This window comes from Ptiloglossa arizonensis, chromosome 2 (assembly GCF_051014685.1).
Source record: "Ptiloglossa arizonensis isolate GNS036 chromosome 2, iyPtiAriz1_principal, whole genome shotgun sequence".
Taxonomy (NCBI): Eukaryota; Metazoa; Arthropoda; class Insecta; order Hymenoptera; family Colletidae; genus Ptiloglossa; species Ptiloglossa arizonensis.
In genome coordinates this window covers 26,990,606-27,014,486 of record NC_135049.1, presented here as the reverse complement: position 1 = coordinate 27,014,486, position 23,881 = coordinate 26,990,606, and the positions used below count along the sequence as shown (strand labels likewise).

Here is a 23,881-nt window from a genome sequence, read left to right as displayed (position 1 = left end):
TAGTGCATAGTGTAAAATATTATTGCTACTCGTTATTTAATATTATGTATAATAATTAATATCAATAATTCTATACAAACAAAAAATTCCTTATCTATACTATACACGTGTAATTAAGTATCTTAATTTTCTATTATAAAGTAGTCTATTAAGTAAAGAAATTATTCTATTGAATAATAAACCAACTTGTCCAAAGAGTCATATATGATTGGATTATAAATAAAAAGAAAAAATAATACATTTCAAGTCACATTTTTAATAATATTTATATTCTATCAACTTTGATTTGTTTTTTCATGTATATTGTTTATGGTTGTTACGTTGAAAAAGAACAAACTGCGCTAATATAATCAACTTAGTCAAGACACTCCAACGAAATGCGCTCATTGAAATCTTGATCTGGTATTCTGTCATTGTCCTGTCGATAAGATAGACAAATTCTTGATCAGAGAGAAGAAGACGTACCGTAGAGAAATATAAGCTGTGGTCAATTGGTCGAACGATTGGTGATCGAGTGGTTTTGCCGTTCTGTAAATGCGGATGTGTGTCGTATCAACGACGATTATTGTGCAAGTACTTGTCGAAACACGAAATCTGAAGGTCGATAATAATCCGTGATTCAGGAGAGTGGTATAAGTTAACGGTCCCTTGGTGCTTTCGTCATGCTGTCAAAATTGATGAGGAAGACAGAGTTGACGGGAGATGCTCACTGATATGGAAATTATTGAGAATCCTCTGGTCCGCGGGCCGCCTCTACTTGAAAGGTTTCCCGAAAGTTTTCACACGAGAAACGCGCAAAAAGGTGCAAGTCGTCAGGCAACTATTGGCTGTCCTGTCGGCTTCCTAAAATTTTAACGTCGGTATCATCTGATTCTCGACTTGACTCGCTCATTTGTTTCCTATATACTTATCATCCTCGAAGGATACCGCAACACGTATCGAAATTACTGGTATCCTTGCTGCGCGAGGTCAATTTTTCACGATGGCCTCGATATCCATAACTCCAGCTGAACTGATAATGAATAAGGGCAAACGTAGTGCAGCTGCTTATGTCCATGCAGAATGTAGTAATTCAGCCCTTAACACTGGCTGTCCCCAGCATCTTAATGAAATATTAAATATAATCTTAAATCCTAGTGACCCCATCACTGAATGGGAAACCGTCGACTGGTGTCAATGGTTAATGGCTGGTGGTCGTAAGCCTGAAGAATTTGCTGATATAGGTATTGTATACATTTTTTCTTTTAATTACAAAAACCAAAAGATTCTTCAATTGTATGTATTCAATTGATATATAAATTCAATAAACTTATAATTAACATCCTAAGAAACATTTACACTTACAAATCTTACGCAACATATTTATTATTGTTACATATGTTTTCCATCATTTTTATTCCAAGAATTAGCTGTATTGTATACAATTGTTTAAAATATTATCTATAAGTATTATTTAAAGCATTTGTTATGTTACCGAATAAAAACATATAAAAATAAATGTTCTTATAAATATGGTATTGAAATGTTTAAAATGTTTAAAATGTTTAAAAAAGAAAATGTGCAAGTTAGCTTTTCAATTATAATAAAAAATCAGAAACACTGATGAGCTTTGTGTCGGATATTGCTCAATCATTATTTAAAATTCTTAACGAAAAAAGTTTCTTTTCAATATTATTTTCAAATCTGTGATATAAGTATAATGCAATTTGCGTATTTGGCACGAGTAAAATTATTTGATAAACATACATCCATACATACCAGTATAGATATGAAAATATAGATATACTAGTCAGTTTGGCAAATCATATAGTATTAAACAAATTTTTACTTATGGATATTTCAGTCAGTTTGTATGATACTACTACAACATGTGGACTGGTTTGGACTCCTAATTTTGTAGCATACCGTTGTCGTACTTGTGGTATATCACCATGTATGTCTCTTTGTACGGAATGTTTCAAGAATGGTAATCACTATCGCCATGACTTTAATATGTTTCTCAGTCAAGCTGGAGGTGCATGTGATTGTGGTGATATATCGGTTATGAAAGAAACAGGGTAAGAATTTTAATAAATTATTAGAGAAAAACTATTTGAAATTATTTTTGTCAATAAAGATATTCATTTCTTGTTGTTTCCATAGGTTTTGTGACAGACATGGTTCAAAAGCTGCTGTTTGTAAGTCTGCTGCTCCTTCAGATTTATTGTGTGTGGCAGAAGCAATGATGCCTAGGATAATCCTTCGTCTTATTCAACATTTACGTGACAATTTGTATGTTAAGTATTTCTATTTCTATTATTAAAATTATAAATGATACATATTTTATTTATAATGATTTCCTTTTCTATTTATTTTAGTAAATTTGGTGGACTACATTATTATACTATTCAAAGTGCAGAGAGATATTTAACCATGCTCCTTGACTTCAATAAGATGGGTGCATTAATGAGACACGTTATGACATCAGCACTTACAAATCCACAAAAATATAAAAGTCTCGTGGATCCTACTGTTTCGACTGGACGACCAGAATACGATATTTATTTAAAAGAAAGTAATAAAATATATCAAGATGCATTGAAGTCCTTACCAAATCCAGAGCCACCTGATGAATATAAAGGTAGACTTGTGCATGTTTTGTTAGTGTATATTATCAATTTCTATGTGCATAGTTATAAAAGAATAAATTACTTGTGATTTTAGAATGTGCATCATTCAAAGAACATTTAGAACATACTACTTTCGTAGAAGAATTAATGTTCTGGACAGTTGCTTATGAATTTCCACAAAAATTAGTTTGTGTACTATTGAATATGTTACCAGATCAAGATTATAAAGAAGCACTTACTTGTGCATTTATACTACATTATAGTAGAATGTCAATGATGCTTGAACGTGCAACAGATCCTGATACTTTGAGCAGCAGAGTAGTTCATGTTAGTGTACAGGTGGGTGTTATGAAAGAAGAATATTTCTCTTACAGAGAAAAAATCGTGTTTTACATCTTTGTATTTTACATTTTAGCTTTTTAGTAATGAAAGTCTAGCATTGAGAATGATGAATGAATACAAGTTATTACATGTAATGGTAATTAGTTTGAAATACATGATGAGTAAGATTTTAATCCAAAATACTTTACATGGTATGTATGCCTTGTGATGTCATAACATTGAAATGTTTGCTTTGAAATTATATACAACATCTTTTCTCTTTAGATCCAGACAAAAATTTTCACTATGTAGTAGATTGTGGACGACAAGTGATGAAAGAACATTGTTATTGGCCTCTTGTGTCAGATTTAAATAATGTTCTTTCACATAAACCTGTAGCTGTTCGATTTATGAGTGACAATACACTTTTGGAAATGTGGTTTGATTTCCTGTCCATGTTTCAAGGTATTATTTGCTTTTCATAAAATATCTACTAGTAGACGTGTAAGAAAAATCTCTAAAGCCGTTTACTATGTTTGTTACAGGGATGAATGTGAATCAACGAGAATTAAATGAACACGTCGATTTTGAACCTAATACGTATTACGCGGCATTCAGCGCCGAATTGGAAGCTGGCGCGTATCCAATGTGGGCTTTAGTTTCCCATTTGCGTGGTCCTGAAAGTGCAACCCTTAGTCGGAGAGTGCTTACGTTTTGTCTTACTGCTTTACAAGATTGGTTAGATGCTGTGAATTATACGCATCCAAATGATGTAAGTATTTAAATACTCGTTCAATGTCGCAAAAATATCGATTATCTTTTTTCTTATTTGGCTTTATTAGGATACATTTTTAATTAGTTAAATTGTACTAGTTATTTAATATTTTTTTTCATACTTGTTGCAGAGTAATAGCTCGCAAGTATCTTTTCATCTTCCACTTCATCGATATTTTGCTGTATTTATGTGTCAAGCAGTTCGTCAACAAGGAGCTACACTTAATGATTTATTACCTCCTACTGATATGTTACATCTTTTAATGATGCATCCTTTACGGGTTCAGGTGAGTATATTTTTCTTTCTTTTAATATCCTTAGATTCCTTTGGCGGGGGTCATACAGTATATAATCATTTATTAAATTTATCTAAAATCGCATTTAAAAGGTACCATTTTCTTATAGTATTGTTATTAAAACAAAAAACAAACAAAAAAAATAGATTGAAAAAAATGCAAGTTATACATTTCTATTACGTTTATGTGTATTTTCTTTTTTCGCATTTATATTTAGTCATCTAACGTTTTACATCACAGGATTTTGAGGTGATTATTTAAGGAACACTTCAAATATTTTAGATTATTTTACAGAATAATCGATTAATATAGATTAATAATATATAATTGAAGTGCATAATTTTGTTATTACACAAATACTTAAGAGTTATACAAAGTAACTGGATATTTATAGTTTTATAGATTTTATTCGTGATTTTTAAAAATAAATTTGAATTGAAAGAAACATATTAGGGTAATAAAACAATATTTCAATTAAATATTGAATTAAATGTTGTTTCAAATATTATATACATGCTAAGATGGCACGCAGATGATAGAAAGAAAAATTATTTGATAAAGAATTATTTAAAAAAAGATTGTTTTTGACACTGTCTGTTATCAGTTTTGCAAATTTTGCAAATGCGTATAGAATTGAAATACAAATAACATTACTAAATGGAACATAAATCAATGAAACACATATGAAAGTAGAAATAATATATAAAAAAAATGTTTATAAACTGCAAGTCACTACTAATACACTTAAATGAATGAATTCAGTTTACTTTCACTGCATTTAGTGTCATAGGACTATCAATAATAACTGGTGGCGCAGGTGGCAAATCAACTTGCAAATGTGGAGTAAAATCATATGTGATCAATTTCAATGCTATATATCCTCCTGATCCCTTTCTGCCTTTATGAAAGATTCCGGCACCCGCCATTGGAACTGGTGGATTTGATTCCACTGGTTGAATATCCAAAAATGGTATTGTGTTTTGTGCAGCATCATTTACACGATCACTTGGCGCAAAATTTAAATACTGATTTATTTTTGAGTCTGGTAATGATGGCACAGTAATACGAGTGGGTATATCAGGATTTTTTAATTCCAATTCAGTTCTGTGAATCAAAATAATGCATACAATGAAATATAGTTACTACAGGCACAAATAAATCTTTAAAACAATACTAAAATAAGTTTTACCTTGTAGTAACGTCATTACTCAACCAGAAACTCTTTTCTAATGGTTGTATTAATTTTCCCGATGTAAAATTAAATGGTGTTACCATTATTTCTAAATTTAAGCGGGCTCCGATTGTTCGAAATCTAACACCTACAAAGCGGAAATCGTAAATATAGTTTTCACAATTGAAATAAAAATTGCAATTTTTATGTAATATACCTGTTAGAAGGTGATCTTGAGCTGGCACTAAGTCATCTAAATCTAAACCTCTTTCCTCCCATGTTAAAGTATGATAATCAATGTCACTTTTTACATTTCTATCTAATATGGAAAAGGCGTCAATCGATTTCCAGCTGATAGTAGTTTTATTGATGTTTCCTCGTGGCATCAGTTCACCCTCTTGTATTTGTATGTGTATTATTTGTTTTATTTTCTTCAATGCAATACCTGTCACGACCCTACAATGAATGAAGTATTATTATTTATCGGATCAAACATTTATACTAAATTGTCCGTAATAAAATATGTACTTATTGTTTGTTACGTCAGACATGACACTCCGCAAACTGAAATACCGATCAGATTTCGAACTCTGATCATCGCAATAGCAGAAACAATAACTACAATGCCAAAACAGCCAACGCCACCAGCTATCAACTTTAGTTGTTTTGCAGTTGGTCGATTGTCCGAATTTGCGATTGTTTTCAAATTGTATATAATCGTATCTTCGACTACTGTTTTTTGCCTAAAAATTTATGACTGTATCACAGAAAGCATTCTCTTTACAAGTTCGGTATAAAACAAAGTTTAATTTACCGAGGGACAAATCCACATGTCGGATTCAATGTATTCACAATTTAGTATTCTACCGTTACACTGTCGCTGTTGAGCACAAAATTGATTTTTATAACATCCATGCACTTTCGTGTATCCATAATATGCGCAGTTCTCACGGCAAGTTGACTGGTCATTCAGGTCTACTTCATTTACAATATACCCTTGAAATAATTGGGTCAATTGGGTATATGTTTCATCTGCAAAAATTATTTCATTTAATTTTATTTGCTTCATGAAAATGCATACACACATAAATATACCTAATTTAGGTACTCCTGCATCACACCTCCAAAGATCTTTAGGAGCAAAAGCCATGGCAGTTTTCACAGCTCTTACAGTTTCAGATGTTCTCATTGCATATTGTTGTTTTATTAATTCCATTTCTTCACTGAAGTTAGAACCTACATTAAATTTTGTTAAAACATTTACTCTATGCTAAAATTGGAAAAGTATATTTTTAGGATTATTTATAATAGGGAAATCAAATTCAATTAATCAAATTTATAAACCTTTATCAAAGTGAGTTAAAACTTGATATAATATAAATGATGGTAAATTATACAGATTACATCTAATTGTTACACTATACCTGGATTGTACAGCCGTAGTAACATGTAAGAGAATTGTATCATACTGTAGCCCTTGATTTCAGTGAGAGTAACTGTAGTATATAGGTTGTAAAGTAATTCTTGTAATGATTGATGTTCATTGCAAATTTGTAAAGATGCATCCTACACATGCAAAATATAAATTCAGTTATATCTTATATATACAGGCAATGTTAGTTAATTAACAAACGACATAAATTGTATTAAATACATGTCATAATTTTATCCTTGTACTGTTATACCTTATTGACTGAAATGAACAATTTGTCGTGTATTATGAATTCAGCTATACGAGTCAGTGCGTTTGTTATAGATGCATTTGGATCGTGTAAAATAGTTTCCGAGAAACCTGCTAATTTTTGGAGATCAAGATACGCATTTTCATCGATTATTTCGGATTGCATTTGTCTGAAAACCTTATAAAGCCAGTCGATGCTTTTTAGTTCGACTTCCGTTCGGGCCCATAGCCAAATTGAACTTAACGAATTTAAATATTCATAACCATTGGTTGAAAACTTTTGTTCTAGTTCGTTCCCGAAGGTCTTGAAACTCTTTATGAGATGCAAATATTTATTGTTTGCGAATGTTACAACGTTTAACTTTGTATCTAACAAATCCGTTTCCAATATTTTTTCAAGTTGTAGGAATTTATGTCTCATTTCATCAATTGCAGTGGCATCATTATTGAAATCACTTTTTACTCTCCAAATAACTGAGAGAAAAAGCAAGCATACAATGACTTTTGGTTTCTTCATTCTTTATTTGTCTCTCGATATGTCCTCGGTTTTTCAGTTGTCTTTAATTACACTGAGATATATAGTCTCTAATTTCGATCTATTATACTCTGCAATACCTACATGCGGATATGCAGGTTATAAGACTTCTATGATAACATGCCTGAAATTTTTATTCTCTTAGGTTTCAATTTGCGACTGTGTGTAATGAATCAAATTTAAAACGAATGAAGGAATATGTCGATGGGTAAAGGGTTGTAGAATACTTTGTCTAATAATAATTTATGAACACTTCTTCTCTTAAATTTAATTGACTTAATTTACGACTACATGTAAAGACAAAAGTTAAAAGCTTTAAAGTACTGAAAAAAAGATCAATATTAAAACAGTTGGCTTCGCAAACGTTAAAATGTCCTTGAAACTTCTGAGAACAATACATTTAAGCTGTATAGCAATGTTAAATACAAATACGTGATATGCTTATATATTCAGTATATGTATAAGTGACTTACACACTTAGGTGTAGCGTATTCAACGTAAGGGTCGAATGATTACGTTAAAATATACATAGATATGTCAGTAGTTGAATTAAAACGATATCGTATGATTTAGTTCCTGGAAAGATTACGAAAGTATCATGCAATTCGTACAGTTATCTCTTATACCATGGACCGATTCTTGATTAATACTTTTTCAATAGATTATATTTAATTAAATTAGAGTGAGTCACATTTGCGTGGATTTATTAGCACTTCCGGTCATTTAAAATCTGAATCAGAACCAATATTTTACGAATTTTTTTAAAATGTATTATATATAGAATATAGTATATAATATTACTAATTTTACTCTTTCTTGCAGAAATTTTTAGAAAGTAACTTTTCTTTATCGAAGATAGCATGGCTAATATTTTGTTTGTTTTAGCCAATATAATGAAACAGTTAAGTTCATAATAACTTTACGCAGCCATATATGCGTATTGTAAGATGTAACGTGTTTATTATAAGGACTGAGAATAATTGAAAAAAATTAGTTTGATCGTATTAGAAGCAGAACCACCTAAGGTTTCTTTATATACAGTGCAATCTTATTACACATTTGATACTTGATCTCATTTCAGTTGAAGAAACAATACTTATTAAACAGTTAATTAATTTTATAATTTAATATTTTCCTTTTAAACACTAAATTTCTACGCGTTTATTTAAGAGATACACATTACATTTAAATTGTGATAAAGAGTATTCTTTGTTCTAACAGAGATGATGTTACACAAAAGATATCGTTTCAGTCAAGGTTGCATACCGCATAAAACATAAATTTTCAACTGTTTGAAAATTACGTTCGATCTTTAATTTCAAATATATTTTATAGAAAACGAATAACAAATATAAATTTTAAACATTGAATTGTTTTCGAAAGGTCAAAATTTCAAAGATCGAGTCACTTGTATAGAAAAGATACATGTGTGTAAGCATCTAAATAATACAAACAAATATAACGATGTGAGAAACTTCGAGGTGGTACTGTTATTCCAGTACGATATCTCGAAGCAGAATCTCTGAATGTTTTTTGTAAGATTCAATGATATTTGTACGATGCCACGACTTTTCAAGTACGTAAACAAATTATTTTTTTTATCGAGCACATATGGTTCTCAAAGACGTTCATTGTAAACGAATGGAAAGTAGTGTTTCGAAGTATATATATACGTAGTATATAAGTATATATATATATGTAGGTCGTAAAAGGTCAATGCGATCAATTAAACCGTTTCGAAGATAATAAACGAAAATTGAAACCTGAGAGATTGCCATAGTAAATTCTTTTACACTGATTACAGTTCAAGAGTTCTTTGGTAGGCAAACTGAAATTTTAGACTGTTTGAATTGTTATCACCGTTGCACAAACATTGGTTCGACGATCATCTTTCAGAATGCGATCACTAAGCGTGTTTTCGATACAACAAACGACTGCAGCGAAGCAAACACTTTTCCCGGTTGTTCAGACTTCACTGAGAATTTTGTATCATTCTCTCGTCATTTCACTTGGCGTTACTCCCCTCTTACCTTCGAATCGTTCAGCCTATAATGGTGTACGTATTTCTGCGCATGTCTCTTTTCATTGTCAAGAAGAGCATTATACACACACTTTTTATTTCGATAGAGAAGTCAGTTTATTCAGAAAATGAGAAATGAATCATAAATAAATTTAAAAGAAAATTATTTCGTTATGTTTTCCATCAACGAGACGTACTGGATGTCATGTAACTGCAATACATCTGCCTTGATCATTATTTTTCATGAAAAAACAGGAAAAGCGTAACCTCCATAATGATTTGAAAGATAGAATCTTACACAAAATGTGTTTTATTTTGTCACTTGTATTGTTTCCCTTGATAAGCGCATCATGTAAAGTGCAGTGTCGAACGAGATAATCAAAATAAGATGCATAAATGAGCACTAGTCATGAACATGTATCATGAACATTTCAGTATTGTTATATTTATTCAAACTGTTTATTTCTCTGTGTATTAGTAAAAAAGAATCCATATTCAAATACAATTAATTCCGACCGGATTATGTTACGTATAATTAGTCGGTGAATTTTTCTATACAATATTTGTTAAATACAATATGACGTTTCATTATTACAATTAATTCGAAATTCAGTATCATGAATAGTTTTGATAATCTTATCATAATTAATATGTTTGTACTTCAATGCTGTATGCATGTTCCTATCGAGCTTGCAAATTGAATACGTAGGTACTGATTGTCGGATGTCACTTGATCACTACAATATTCTTCCCCACTTAACTTAATACTACCCTGTGTTTAAATTACAATAGGGTTCTTGTTACAACATATCTGTAACAGACATTCTTGTTTCAAGAATATTAATGATCGAAAAGTTAAATTTATTCTCCGCAACTTTAAAGAATTGTAGATTTATTTGTTTCATAATATAAATAGAAAAAATGTCAAAAATCTTAAACAAATTTTTTTAATTATCCGTAAAATGGTTTTTACGAAATTGGAAAATTTAAATGATATTCAAAAAAAATTTAATTTTTGATTAAAAATATGAAATAAGAAAGATTCGAAATTTTGTTACTACTTACTTTCATCTGGTTTGCCAATAACACGAGAACACTTCTGCTGAAGATATTGTCTGATGAAGGAACGAATAATCGATGGATACTCTTTAAAAGATCAGGAAGGGCGCCTGATCTAGAAGAGACGCATGTTCTAGCAAAATCTTCTAATGTGTATTTTTCATATTTTCTATGTGTCTCGACGAACTTTAAAAAATTCTGATATAAATCATTGATTTGACTAACGTATTGATCAATCATATGTAATTTTTGGTTCAGTCTTTCTTGTAGCGGTAAATCTGTCAAAATTTTAGCTATAACTGTATCTACACGGGTTTCCATTTTTTCTTGATAAGTATCTATTTTATTCGATATTTCTGATATGCTATTTTTTATTTCTTTCTCCATTCTATAAACAAATGGGAAACCGACATTCTCCTCTCCAGGATTTTTGTGACGTATTAATTCCCACGACTCAAGAATATCCATCATCGTTTCACGACCAAATCTTAATATATCTTTTACATCCATTATACTAAAAGAGTCCAATCCGTTTGTAATATGTCCTGCATTAATTAACAAGTAGAAATAAAGAATCTTCAAATTAATTACAATCATCTTTACTGGTTGATTTTAACTTGACAATGAAGCAAATTTAAGTAGAAAGCAACCCGCGATCATAGCACATGCATCACTAATTAAATTCTGTTCCACTTCTTTTTTCTTTTCTTGGTTTCTTTTAAGAATAACACAGGTGTGGAAGAATTATAAATGAGTCATGAAAAGAGTTCAAGAAAATATATATAAAATCTATCACGCGTGGAAGAGTCTTGTTGAGTTATCTTAAAACTGGATATCTTGTCCCTCGTCCATTAACGGTTGAGCCGTTGCGAACTGAACACAGCGCTCGCTTTGTAATGTCTCCCAGTGTCAGGATTGGTCGACTTAGTGGGGGCAATGTATGAATTTACGCATCGCTTGTACAACAAAACATGGTGTCTAGGTGTTCCAGAATTACTGATTTTCATATATTTTCATTAGCCAATGTGTAGCATACATTTTTTGAAAAAGAAATTTATTTTACTTTTTATATGATTACATTATAAGAGATTAACAGTCTATAGAAGTTAAGCATTTTCTTATTTACTTATGTAATCCTTTCACTTCGCTAACGACTTTTGAATAATTTAAAATAAAAATGATAGAAAATTTTGTATCTTGTTCTTAACGCGTCTGTACGTATTTTACGGTAATTATGAATCAAAGAAATAATTTATGGAATGATCGTGGGAAAATACGGTAAGAGCGAAATTGTGTCAGGTACGAAACTTTAGTTTTCGGAAATACCGTTAGGTATTCACGTATCATGCATACATTATGAGATTTCTATAGATACATAGGAAATTAAACGACATACTCTTGTTATAAAAGTAAATTTTTTTTATATAAGTAAGCAATTTTTCAATTCATTCTACAGATTTCTTTATTTTGAAATAAGTTGAAATTCAACTAAAGCAGTGTATGTTTATTTAGGTTGCCTTCTATGAAGTTTTGAATGGATTGTGGGTGCGCAATGGGCTTCAAATAAAGGGTCAAGCTATGACATACATACAATGCAATTTTTGCAATTCTATGGCAGATGCAGATCTTTATCTTCTACAAGTGTGTGCAACCAAATTACAACCAGATGTTTTTCTAAAAACAGTCATTGAAAAGTAATTATCCAATGTATTAATAAATTTATTTCTTTATTCTTTTATTTTCTTGCTTAGAATATAAAATAATAATTATTTTGTTCATTTAGATTCCACATAAAGGAATGGATGAGTATTTGTTTATGTCATACACATCAAAATGAATATTTGAGAGAACAGCATGTTACTCCTATGTTAGAAAGCTGTTTAACATTTCTAACTATATTGGTTAATGTTCGAACAAATCTAGGTAATACTTTGTTACTCCCTTATTGTTAAAATAATATAAAATTAATTAGTATATAATTTTCAATGATATTTATATTGTTTTAGGTTTGTCTGACTCTGAAATGTCACGCTTGGAAATGGTTACTTTATTATGTATGGGAGACAAGACACACAGTCAGTTAATGGAGTTAATGCCAGAACGTTGTGGCACCACAGAAAATAGAGATTTTGAATCTGTATTGGCAGATGTATGCTTTATTTCTATTATACGTTTCAAATATATATTTTTAGATAAACATAAAACTTCACTTGTATAATATGGTTTACAGATAGCACAATATAGAGCTCAAAATCTAGAAGCTAGTGGAAACATGCAACAAGGAATGTATGGTCCTAAACCACATGTTTGGGATGAGTTATTTGATCCTTTGCACGTTTTATTAAGAGCAGTGCATAGGATAGATTTTCAGATATCAATGGATCGTTTTACTGAATAGTAAGAAATGAATTTTGTCTAAATATGCAACTTCATGAAACATGAAAAGTTCTTATGTGTTTTTACTAATTTTATTTTAATTTATTTTCATTCAATATTTATTATTATAAATCTTTTTATATATTTTTATAAATCTTTTAGTGTCAAACAATCAGGCAAGTTAAAAAATAGTGCAACACCATGGCCACCATTTAGACATCCTGCTCCTGTTTCACCTGATTATGATGATCCACGGATTGTGTTACGCACCAAAGTTTTTCATGCCATGATTTTAATCATTCTTTACAAAGCTGTCTATGGACACAATATATCAGAACATGTCATGGCACTGACTATCTATCTATTAGAGATGGCAGTAATTACTGCAGAAGTACCAGACAAATCTGTAAGTAACTAATAATATTTTTTGTGTTTAATCGTTTTTATTAAATTTCTTTTTTCTTCTTTTGATTAGACACATCTTTTATGTCAGTATACTGGCGATGTATCTTCTCGTGTAATAAAAGATATGGATTTGTCTAGTTGGTATAAGAGTGATAATTTGTCTGAAAATCTAAGGACAGTAATACCTCGTATTAAAGTCCAAGAGTCAGAGCCAGATAGCTCAGACAGTAAGTAAAATTATTAATAAATTACTTTTTTTCATTTGTTCTTACCGTTCGTTCTTTAGATTTAAAATTTAATTATATTATATTCTTCCTCTTTTAGGTGAATTGGAGTGGGAAGTTCAAGGTGAAATGACAGAAGTTGCAACTTCACTTATGTTAAATGATGAAACAGATGAAGGCTCCTTGGAAGTTTTGTCGCTTCCATCTTTACCTTCTTTACCAGCTTTACCTGCAACGAATGGTGAGTTTTTAATTATTTATGTACTTTAAAGTGTACAAATTTATATATACTATTCTACACAATAAGCCACAATAGAAATTATATTTGGTTCATAAATTAAAATAAACTCAAAATATTTTTAATTATAAAAAAAATGTTTCACATGTTGATCAAAATTGTAGCTCGATTTCATATGACTATTGTACCTGAAGATGGAATTGTTGCTATATCAGATGGCAATAGTGAAGATGACTTAATACCTCTACAAAGAGCTTTGCCACCGCCCACTGAAGAATCCATGGCTGTAGCACTTGAACCACCTCCTTCATCAAACAGTATGTTACCTTTAGTCTTTTCCACATAAGCATAGTTATATCTTTATTTTTGATGTTGCACATTATCAGAGATTTTTCAAGAAATAAAAAGCAACATACACAGGCACTACAATATAACATACACAGGCATTACAAATTTTACTTTTGAAAGATATTGAAAATAAGTATCAGTATCTTTTTTGGAAAAAGAGCGCGATTAATTATCTTCTCGATGAAACATTTATTAATTATATATAGATATGGTTGGTGGTCAACCTGCATTACCACCTGCACCTCAACGGCCTGCTGTTATGGCTGGCAATGAAATTGTTTCTGCTCAATCAGTATATTCGAGATTGAGTACTTCTGGAATAACAACAACAGAAATTGTTCCATCTACATCGAATTCTCACAAACATTTCAAAAGAAGAGACCTTTTGGTAATAATTTATGGTTATTTATATTATACTGTATACTTTTTAATATATCATTATTTCAGTTCATTATTTGATGAACTTTTCTATTTTAGGGTGGGCAGTTGCAACCAAAAACAGTAAAAGTTGGCGAGAGTATAATTTCACTACTATTGAGGTTGCATTCGCAATTGTCGGATGTTCCAGATAGTTATAATCCAGAACAAAGTACAACGTTGGATAACGAAGCTAGTAGTAGTTCAGCTGCACAACCGAAAGAATCAAGAATCGGTGACGGCCCATTCTTTATCTCGCAGCTACTTAATAAAATAGCAAATCTAGATCCCATGTGCAGAGATACTATTGTTGATACTAGAAATAAGTTATGGCCGCGCATGCAGAAATGTGAAGATAAACAGCGAGAGAGGGAGTATCGAGAAAGAGAGGAGAAACGAAGACGAGTAAAAGAAAGACAGCAGGAACTTATGGCTGAATTTGCAAATAAGCAAAAGCAGTTTATGGAGAAAGCAATGAAAACCGGTAAAATGAATGTGAAAATTAAGTATTATTAAGAAATTCGAAAATTAACGAAATTACAGTATATACATATATCGAAAAAATAAAATTTATAATTTTTAGACGAAGCAGGGGTGTCCGGTATGGATTGGGACCAGGACGACAATGCAACCAAATTAACTAGCAAGAAAGAATATGACTGTGTTATTTGCAATCAAACTACTCCCAGTAGCGAAGATGCACCTATGGGTCTTGTTGTATTAGTTCAAGTAATAAAGAAATATCTTTGGTTACTACTAAATTTTTCTTACGGTATTAGTCTAATATTTTTTTATATATTCTGTTTTTTAGGCAACAAGTGTTATTGGTCATGAGCGACAGCAACCGGAAAGACTGGTCTTACCTACTTCTGATGAAGATCCACCTATTCCAAAACGCGACACCCGGGGTGCCTACTTCAATCGTAGAATGGATGAAATGAATCACCATTTTGATACAGTAAATACTTTAATCTTAATTTGTAATATTTACAAATAACGATAAAACAAGGAATGTAAATTTTTCTTTGATCACTTCTAGGTTTCGTGGCTATTGTCTGTCAATTCAGGCTGGGAAGGTGGAGTTCATGTCCAAACGTGTGGACACCACTTGCATCTAGATTGTTTAAAATTATATTTACAGTCTCTTCGTGACCAAGAACGACAACAAAGTCTTGCAGTGGATAGTGGCGAATATCTGTGTCCACTTTGCCGACAGTTAGCTAATTCCGTTCTTCCACTTTCTCCACAATTGGGAGAATGTGCGGCAGTGGTACGGTCTCGTCATGCCTCTTCTGCTACAATACTATCAGAGTTAAATAGTTTTTTGAAAGAGATACAACGAAATCCAGTAAGTTTCTTAAAGTTTGGTTAATTAAAATTTCAAGTTTTTTCAATGTTTTAATGTATCGTATTTTGCTATTTAGCTTTCGACAAATTTAGCTGTGGCAATGGGAAAAGCCATGGAGGATATGACGAGTTGCACATACTTAAAATATAAGCAAAAGAATTATTCTCCTAGTCACCAAAGCTTGTTCCTTTTTGTAACTTCTGTAGCTCGAACTAATTTTGAAGTTGAACTTGTTCAACGTGGTGGATCATTATGCATGCTTTCACCCACTACGATACCTCTGACACCAAAACGAGATTGTATTGGTAAATTTATTCATTTCATTACTAACAATCTTATACGATTATTTAGAATAGTAACTGTTACAATAATAGTGTTTTATTTTCAGTTGCTCTTCTTCATGTTCTGGCCATGCATGCAAGGGTATTGACAACATGGCCGGTACATCACACTTGGCAACAATTGTCTGGAATACCTCCAGAACCTGCGACGTCACTCGCTCTAACACCCCACGAAAGAGAAGTTCCATTGCTTCTCAGAGATCCAACTGCTCTTCTTATTCAATTTATATTGTTGCTTCCACTGCATCTGGATCAAAGTATGCATATAAATTTTAATATCTAAATTTATTTTGTATAGCACACTAAATAATAAATTATTTTCAGCTTATTTCTCTAGTGTGGTAAAAGTAATCTACAACTTATTGTACTATCAAGTAATATTACAAATAAGTTGTAGTCTCACGCAAGCAGAAAGAAACACAATTATGAAAAGAATCCAATGTCGTGATCGGACTCCTATGTCTTCAGAAACTATACTCTCTAGACTCATCGAGTATTTCAATGAAAGTGCACTCTACCGCTCAGACGATATTGTGTATAATCCATCCACTTCATCGTCTACACCGTATGCAAGAGTTAAAATGCACAGCATTGAGCAACAGGTCGGTGTGAACAATTGATAATATAATTTGCAACCTTTGTCCTTTTTTTGTATCGTTGTTATATTGTATGGTTGTTATTATTGTTATTGTATTTTTAATTACATTGTTTTAGATACAATCTATGTGCTTACCATTCTTACGAGTAGCTGCATTGCTTCGCTACCACTTATATGAACAACCTCTACCTTTAGTTAGGACACCACAGACGGAATTCGTGAGATTAGTTTATTACTTGGAATTAGTATCGGAAGGTATGGAATGGAATATCTTTAATGCAACGGTAGCTTTGAATTGGCAAGATAGCGAAGCGACTATTTCGGTTCCTCGACTATGGTGTGATCAGTTTCTCGCTTTTGTGAATCAAAGTGATGCAGCGAGAAATTTAATAATGAAGCAACACATATCGTGGCAGGTACCGAAGTTACTTAATCTTCCAAGAGAATACGAGAAAATTTTTACGGTAAGAACTATGTATAACATACGTTACCATTTAAGTATTTTTATTTGAAAGTTCAAATGATTATTGTTTTTTCTCTTTATTTTATAGTATTATCATGAACGACAATGTAATCAATGTAATTCATTTCCACAAGAAATTAGCATCTGTTTATTGTGTGGCACTATTGTTTGTCTGAAGCAAGGTTGTTGCAAATTTAGGAATATGTGTGAAGCTGTTCAAGTAAGTACTATATGTGCATAATTCTGTACTCTTTTTGCTTTAATTTAGTAATTGTTAATTATATGAATATAATTGCTTCTTGTATGTAGCATTCGATCGATTGTGGAGGTGGAACTGGTATATATCTGGTAGTAACATCAACTTATATTATTGTAATTCGAGGTCGACGAGCCTGTTTGTGGGGCTCGTTATATCTCGATGACTTTGAAGAAGAAGATAGAGATCTGAAGTACGTAATACATCTCTCAACAGTTTGTTATTAAGTTAAATTAAATTTAATGAAAAATTATATTTTTTTTAAATTTAAATATTTAATATTTTCATAATTTGCTTTATTACTATACCATTTATTAGAAAGACTAAAGCGTTGTTTAATTGACTAATATTCTATTACAGACGCGGAAAACCTTTGTACCTTAATCAAGACAGATATCAATTATTAGAACAACAATGGCTAGCGCATAGGTTTGATCATACGAAAAAAATGTGGGTGTGGCATCGTGACGCACTGTGACTTTATTAGGGCGTTATAAATTGATTATTTTTTAAACAAGTTGAAGACTTTCAACAGGTTTATTCCCATACAATGCCTCGCCAAAAAATAACAGCGCTTTAAGAATTAACAGATCGCTCGAATACTGTATGGATATTATATTAATTATAATGCAAGTAAGTAGACATAATATTGAATGAAAGTATTATAAAAAAAACGAGGTGAGAGCTGAACTAAAATTGTTTATAGTCGCAACACCTGAAAGATTATATCTGAAAAAATGTATGTTTTGAATTAAACCTTGTACATTTTATTTAAGAAAAAATATATATATAAATTACGTCCTTATAAAAAAAGTACTTATCTAGTGTGTAGCATTTGTACTTTAGAGATGGAAACGATTGAATTTGTTAGTCGAAATTTCGGTTATGCTAGGAAGTAAATAAGTTATGTTATGGAAAATAATCAATTTCATATAATTAGTAAAATCTTTTTTTTTTGTTTTGAGGTGAATTCAATTTAATGTGTGCCTTTTTTATGTAAAAACAAAAAAAATACAAAAAGAATTACGTCCTATAATTTATTACTATAATTGCTTTACTGATTATTAAAATCCTTATTTCAAAACCATATTTTGTATTCAGATTATTCAGAAATAGAATTATCTAGTTTATACTAATTCATTATTATAAATTTAAAAGTGCAAAATGCGTTATACTAGATTTGTAAACATGACAAAATCGAAGACTCTAATGTCTTTATTATAGGAGCTCTGTTTCTGAATAAGTTTAATAGTGAACCGAGCACGATACTAAATCTCCGTATAATTTATTATTGTATATCATTTTAATTAAATCTGAATTGTTCAGGCGAAGCAATAAGATTGATTACGATTGTGCATGGATTGTTAGCTACAAGGTGAAGGGAAAATTTTCATGTATACATTAAATTGGCAGAAATATTGTTCTAATAAGGAACAGTTCTGTACAGCAATATTTTAGTCGTAATCAGAACGTGCAGATTATGTTCAGCATATCGAAATAACATCTTTTGGTTATTAATAAATGACCAGAGTCAACAGTGTAGTAATAAGTGAGGTTGTTGTTAACACCGCATAAATATTGTAAAATTTCCTCTTGTAAAAATAGCTTTTGTTCTAATTTCATCATGCGAATTTTTTGCAGCAGTTCATAAGACTGTAATCAATATGTCACGGATCAATGAACTTACGATTCAGACAATATTTAATGCGTTATTTTTCTGTATGCATATTATGGGCTGTGTATATTAAACTATATAAATTCATTTTATTGAACGAACTATTTATCTACTTGCTGAATTTTTTCGCACCGGTGCATAAATACTAAGAGATTAAACTGTGGCAAATAAATTGTTATTGCTTCAGAAGAAGCAAATTTATGCAAACATTTACGTAACTAAAAAATTCTATAGAAACTTTCACATAATACTTTTGATACACACTAAAACGGTATTTGTATAACACAAGCCTTCTGTTGAAGATTTTGATTTATGTGATACTACAATTATTGAGGCAGAAAGTTGCTTCTTCTAAACGTAGGTCACTGTAAATATGTAATAATGATAGGATGCCACACAGTACGATTATTAGTTCATGCAAGATTATCTGTATATAGTTAAATATTTTTAGGAATGTCCGCTTATAACGTTAAGAATTTACGAACATCACGTTAAAAAGTGCTAAAACGTAAATAATAATAGCAGTTATCAACTTTGTTCAATGTATAAATAAAAGTAATTTTATTAAATGAAAAATTTTCTGTGTGATCTACAATCATTATTTTCAACTATTTCTTAAAATGTATATAAAGTAAATAGAGAAAGATGAATAATTATTTTTATTTCTTATATAATTATTACAGGTATTTTATGCTATTGGCAGATGTAAACTTGATTGTGAAATGGATGAAACTCAGTAAACGTAGATCTAATGATTATTACAATGTTTGTTCTTTATATCAAAATCATCTTCTGCCTTTGATATGGAAATGGGAGCCTATTTATATGAGAGCATTCTTACCATTCAACGCGTTCTACATTTCGTAAAAGAGAATACTACTAATGTTAATATTATACCTTACTTATTCTTTCTATCTATAGACATGCCTATTAGTTAATTGCTTTTATTATTTCAAAAGATATCTATTTTATTTCAAAAACTCACTGTTTAAATATGATAGTAATAGAAAAATGCCGGCCAACTTTTACACGATAGTAAACAAAAATTGTATTACTTGTCTGTACAAGAATATGTTTTATTACAATTTGCAGAAATTTTGTCCCATTGAATCACTGAGTAAGTAATTTATAATGAGGATGCTTATACGAAATTAAAAGTTTCTAAATAGAAACTTCTTGAAAGATTCATCTAATTTAACGTCGTTTATTCTCTACACTACACGAGATACTTCACATATGATCAAAATAATTTTCAATAACAAAGAGTTCTCAAGAAGCATCCGCATTACTTACATTAAAGTAATTACTCCATGGTCGTCAAAAAAAAAGAAAAAAACTAATTGTTTCCATACTATTGACTCACGCTTTCAAAGTTAAAAATATTTCTGTTACCATTACAATTACATTGAAAAGGCAAAGAGAAAATATTACAATTACTTCTTTTATTATAGATGTACCTTAAACGCAACAATTTTGTTAAATCATGTTCACATTATATAATATTTACCGTGCTTTAATAACAAAACTAAAATTTCTTTTCTGAAACTCTTACAATCTAAATCTAAGAATTCAGAAGTTTATAAGACACAAATACATTATCAAAAGTTATTAATGGACAAAACTCATGACATTAGGGCATGATCCTTTTCCTTTTGTTAATTTTTTTTGTTTTGTTTCTGATGAATGAATGTATACATTGCATAAAACTGACTGCTGATGGTCCTTAAACTTGCCTCGATACAGGAATGTAGAACAGCACATCAAAATGTTACGTAAAAAACCAAATTGCATAATGCTTTTTTAACATACATATACATACTGATAAACTTGTCCATTTCTTTATGATAGTCACTTTCACTTTAAAAGACATTAAAACTGAATAATAGATTTAATTTCTTCAGTAGTGACCACCTGTTTGTTCTTGATATACCTCGATAACGTCATCATTTTCCATTTCCAGCTGAAAAAATAATTTATGTATTATAGTATTTCTATTGTAATAATTCTCTTATCTTATGAAATTTTAATCTGCTGTCTATGAACAATTATTAAAATTAATTTATGAATAGAGTTCATTATTGCTAATAAAATTTGTTTTGATAATTCATTATTTTTTAACATTTATATTCTTACTTTGCTTTCCAGAATGTTTAATTTAAAAATATGTAAAATTGCATTTACCTGCTTTGGTGTTTCATCATCATTAATTCTTTTACCATCAAAAAGAAACCTGAGCGACGTCATAGGAACACCCTGAATAAAATTTGATAATTTATAACTTTCTTTTTTGTGCATAAAGTATGTTTAAATCTTAGATTTTAACTATGTGCAATGTACAATGTATTTGGTAAGTAATTTTTCATTTTGTAATATGAGACAATATTATTTTAAATCTTTTCCACGTGGAGGAATAACAGAATTATTAGTTTAAAACAAATCTGATGCATAAAATGTTTAAATTTTTATAAAATGAATTCATTTTCATCTTAATTATTTAAACTTTCACATATCCTTATACAGGATGTTCTACAAGGTGTAGTATCAATGGATAGGTGATAATACTTTATGAAAAAAAAAATAAATAGAAAGTATAGAATAACATTTTCTGCATGCAAAGCTGTGGTTTGGAAAAAATCGAAAAACTTATTAGTTACACGTGAACTTGACTAAGTTTTGACATTAGCCTTACTAATATACACTTATACTACTTTTATTTATTTTTGTGTTTGTGATTATTAGCAAGATCATAGTTTGCTTTCTATATTCCTATTAATTTATTATCAATATGAACAATTAATATTTGTGAATCACAAAATACACAGATGATTCTTATATTGGGAGATGTAGCAGAATCTTTACTACTGCAGTTTATTTGCATTGGAAACGCTATATATAACATTATCACTCAAATTGACAAGTTCATGTTTATTTTTAAACCATAAGTTTATATGTGAAGTCAAAGTTTAGTCAATTGCATACAAAACCTAAAGACTTTTCAGAATTAACTTTCTTGAAAATAAAATTTGATTATATGATTTTTAATTAATTCTTTTATGAGGAATCATCTTCTTCCTATCATTTCTGTATTTTATAAGATACTCTGTATTTAAAAAATATAATACTTTTTAATTTGAACGATCTTCATCCATTATAAATACTTTAAAATGTATGTTCTTACTTTGAACATGACAAAATGTATACAAAATGCTACAAAATATAAAGATTTATAAATTACTTATCACATACCCTGAAAATAGTAAAACTGTTTTATATATATTTTTTAAACCTCTAAAGAATACCTTAATAACAATGTATCCACCATCAAAACCTATAAATATTGTTTTTTTTTTTTACTTAGGTACGCGTTTATTTTGAAAAAAAAACTAACCACACGATCGCTATACGATTTCTTGAGTTTACCCATTTGAGTGGTCATCTTTACCCTAAAGTGAATTTCATTGCTGTCCTAAAAAAAAAAGTGAAATGATGAAGCCGAGTTATAGAGTATTACTTGAGGAATGTATAAATGCGGTAAATAAAACCGGCAGTTCTTACATTTCCAACGACTTTAAGCTTAATGTATTCGGAATTCGCGTCGCCTGGGCCGGCTTCGGGTTTTTGCTCCTAACACGCAAGGTTAGATCGATTAGATTCGATGTACGATTGAACATTTTGATGTTACGACACATTTATATAGCAAGAAAGTACTATTAATAGATCTTTTATGAAAGTGAACAAACTTACCTGGTTATCGGACATGGTATTTAATTAAATATAACAAATCTCGACCACGCGCCAGAACAGTAACCAAACACAAGCACGCAATATGGCGCCGCGCTTTTGTCAGTTGCACAGTCTTCTAAAAATAAAAATTTTAACGTTTAGTGAGCACTCGCGTTCAAAAAGACATCAATTGTGGGTAACTTCCACAATTTCTTTAAACTTATATTTGTTTAACATTTTACGATAATTAAATAATATTATCAAATTTAATGTGGCATCTGATCTCTTCTTTTTTACAGAAAATTTGTTTTTGTATATAATTTTGATTCTGACTTGACACGCATTTTTGAAAGATGCAAATTATACTTTATTAGTATTAAATTTGTATATTGTACTTGGAACGGTCACCATCAATAATATAATCATTTAATGTGTAAGATACATGTGAATTAAAATTTATTAATCAAATAATTGCGATTGTGTATTGTTAAAATTTTTATCGAAAATTTTAATGTAATGTCATTTTCAATTGTGAATCATTTTAAAGTTTATATTCGTTATATAAGAAACAGATTTGATAAAAATTTGCTTTGTGACTTTATGGTAATACAGATTCGTGCCCAATGAGGGGAAGATCAACAAGTTACCAACTTTTTAAGTTATCAAGTCACTAACTTATCAAGTCTTACTTTCCCTTCTTTTTCCGTAATGTGTTCGTTGTATTTATTGCGCAGTTGAAACGCTATATAAATGATGTTATTTAAGGTTAGTAATAAGACCAATGCAATTAACAAATTATTATTCATTAAATATAATACTTATCATTTAATTATGATAAATGTATGTAGATATTATTTAAATAATACATGCAAAATATTAATTAGATACTTGCAGTAACTTTCTCGTGTAAAAAGCAAAGAAAAGATAGTAAATTACTACCTTTACCGGCTTTGGCAGTTCAGTTGAATGTAGTTTCTAGAATCACTATTCGTAAACGAAGAGG

General features: G+C 30.2%; 3 protein-coding genes across 15 annotated transcripts; 1 reads left to right on the top strand and 2 right to left on the bottom strand.

Moving 5' to 3' along the window:
- The first annotated feature begins 354 nt into the window (after positions 1-354).
- Positions 355-19,749, top strand: Ubr3 (Ubr3 ubiquitin ligase). 2 transcript variants are annotated; one of them, XM_076304343.1, is made up of 29 exons: positions 355-1,223; positions 1,844-2,057; positions 2,143-2,271; positions 2,358-2,620; positions 2,704-2,948; positions 3,025-3,142; positions 3,216-3,395; positions 3,476-3,702; positions 3,836-3,991; positions 11,979-12,160; positions 12,250-12,389; positions 12,473-12,615; positions 12,697-12,863; positions 13,005-13,248; positions 13,318-13,474; positions 13,572-13,712; positions 13,874-14,026; positions 14,264-14,445; positions 14,535-14,976; positions 15,058-15,203; positions 15,286-15,432; positions 15,514-15,822; positions 15,899-16,127; positions 16,211-16,420; positions 16,488-16,765; positions 16,878-17,225; positions 17,313-17,444; positions 17,534-17,673; positions 17,841-19,749. In XM_076304343.1, the coding sequence occupies exons 1-29, from the start codon at positions 983-985 to the stop codon at positions 17,956-17,958; spliced, it is 5,781 nt and encodes a 1,926-aa protein (XP_076160458.1). In that variant the 5' UTR covers positions 355-982; the 3' UTR covers positions 17,959-19,749. The 2 variants fall into 2 exon arrangements, with proteins under 2 accessions (XP_076160458.1, XP_076160459.1); XM_076304344.1 differs by having other exon boundaries at positions 356-1,223; positions 14,535-14,958.
- On the bottom strand, positions 4,691-10,980 carry Orion (chemokine-like protein orion). 12 transcript variants are annotated; one of them, XM_076304355.1, is made up of 9 exons: positions 9,248-9,372; positions 6,857-7,467; positions 6,596-6,737; positions 6,267-6,407; positions 5,986-6,203; positions 5,700-5,914; positions 5,389-5,627; positions 5,190-5,319; positions 4,691-5,104 (listed from the first exon to the last, which is right to left on the bottom strand). In XM_076304355.1, exons 2-9 carry the CDS (start codon positions 7,367-7,369, stop codon positions 4,759-4,761), a joined length of 1,944 nt encoding a protein of 647 aa, XP_076160470.1. In that variant the 5' UTR covers positions 7,370-7,467; positions 9,248-9,372; the 3' UTR covers positions 4,691-4,758. The 12 variants fall into 12 exon arrangements, with proteins under 12 accessions (XP_076160470.1, XP_076160471.1, XP_076160460.1 ...); XM_076304356.1 differs by having other exon boundaries at positions 9,260-9,371; XM_076304345.1 differs by having other exon boundaries at positions 6,857-7,511; positions 9,151-9,365.
- Positions 19,750-19,797: 48 nt separating the features above from the next.
- LOC143143280 (small ubiquitin-related modifier) lies at positions 19,798-23,795 on the bottom strand. The gene is made up of 6 exons (XM_076304374.1): positions 23,771-23,795; positions 22,900-23,014; positions 22,711-22,779; positions 22,544-22,621; positions 21,337-21,408; positions 19,798-21,115 (listed from the first exon to the last, which is right to left on the bottom strand). The coding sequence occupies exons 2-6, from the start codon at positions 22,912-22,914 to the stop codon at positions 21,053-21,055; spliced, it is 297 nt and encodes a 98-aa protein (XP_076160489.1). The 5' UTR covers positions 22,915-23,014; positions 23,771-23,795; the 3' UTR covers positions 19,798-21,052.
- Between the last annotated feature and the right edge of the window lie 86 nt (positions 23,796-23,881).

Excerpts from the sequence above, each read along its gene's own strand:
- Ubr3 (XM_076304343.1), top strand. The coding sequence starts at position 983 with ATGGCCTCGATATCCATAACTCCAGCTGAACTGATAATGAATAAGGGC. Across the intron at positions 13,713-13,873 it reads AGCTTTACCTGCAACGAATG|CTCGATTTCATATGACTATT; the intron begins GTGAGTTTTTAA and ends TCAAAATTGTAG. Across the intron at positions 15,823-15,898 it reads AAGAGATACAACGAAATCCA|CTTTCGACAAATTTAGCTGT; the intron begins GTAAGTTTCTTA and ends TTTGCTATTTAG.
- Orion (XM_076304355.1), bottom strand. The coding sequence starts at position 7,369 with ATGAAGAAACCAAAAGTCATTGTATGCTTGCTTTTTCTCTCAGTTATT. Across the intron at positions 6,738-6,856 it reads TGTTCATTTCAGTCAATAAG|GATGCATCTTTACAAATTTG; the intron begins GTATAACAGTAC and ends TTGCATGTGTAG. Across the intron at positions 5,628-5,699 it reads TCTGACGTAACAAACAATAA|GGTCGTGACAGGTATTGCAT; the intron begins GTACATATTTTA and ends CATTCATTGTAG.
- LOC143143280 (XM_076304374.1), bottom strand. Across the intron at positions 22,622-22,710 it reads AGCTTAAAGTCGTTGGAAAT|GACAGCAATGAAATTCACTT; the intron begins GTAAGAACTGCC and ends TTTTTTTTTTAG. Across the intron at positions 21,116-21,336 it reads ATGATGAAACACCAAAGCAG|CTGGAAATGGAAAATGATGA; the intron begins GTAAATGCAATT and ends TTATTTTTTCAG.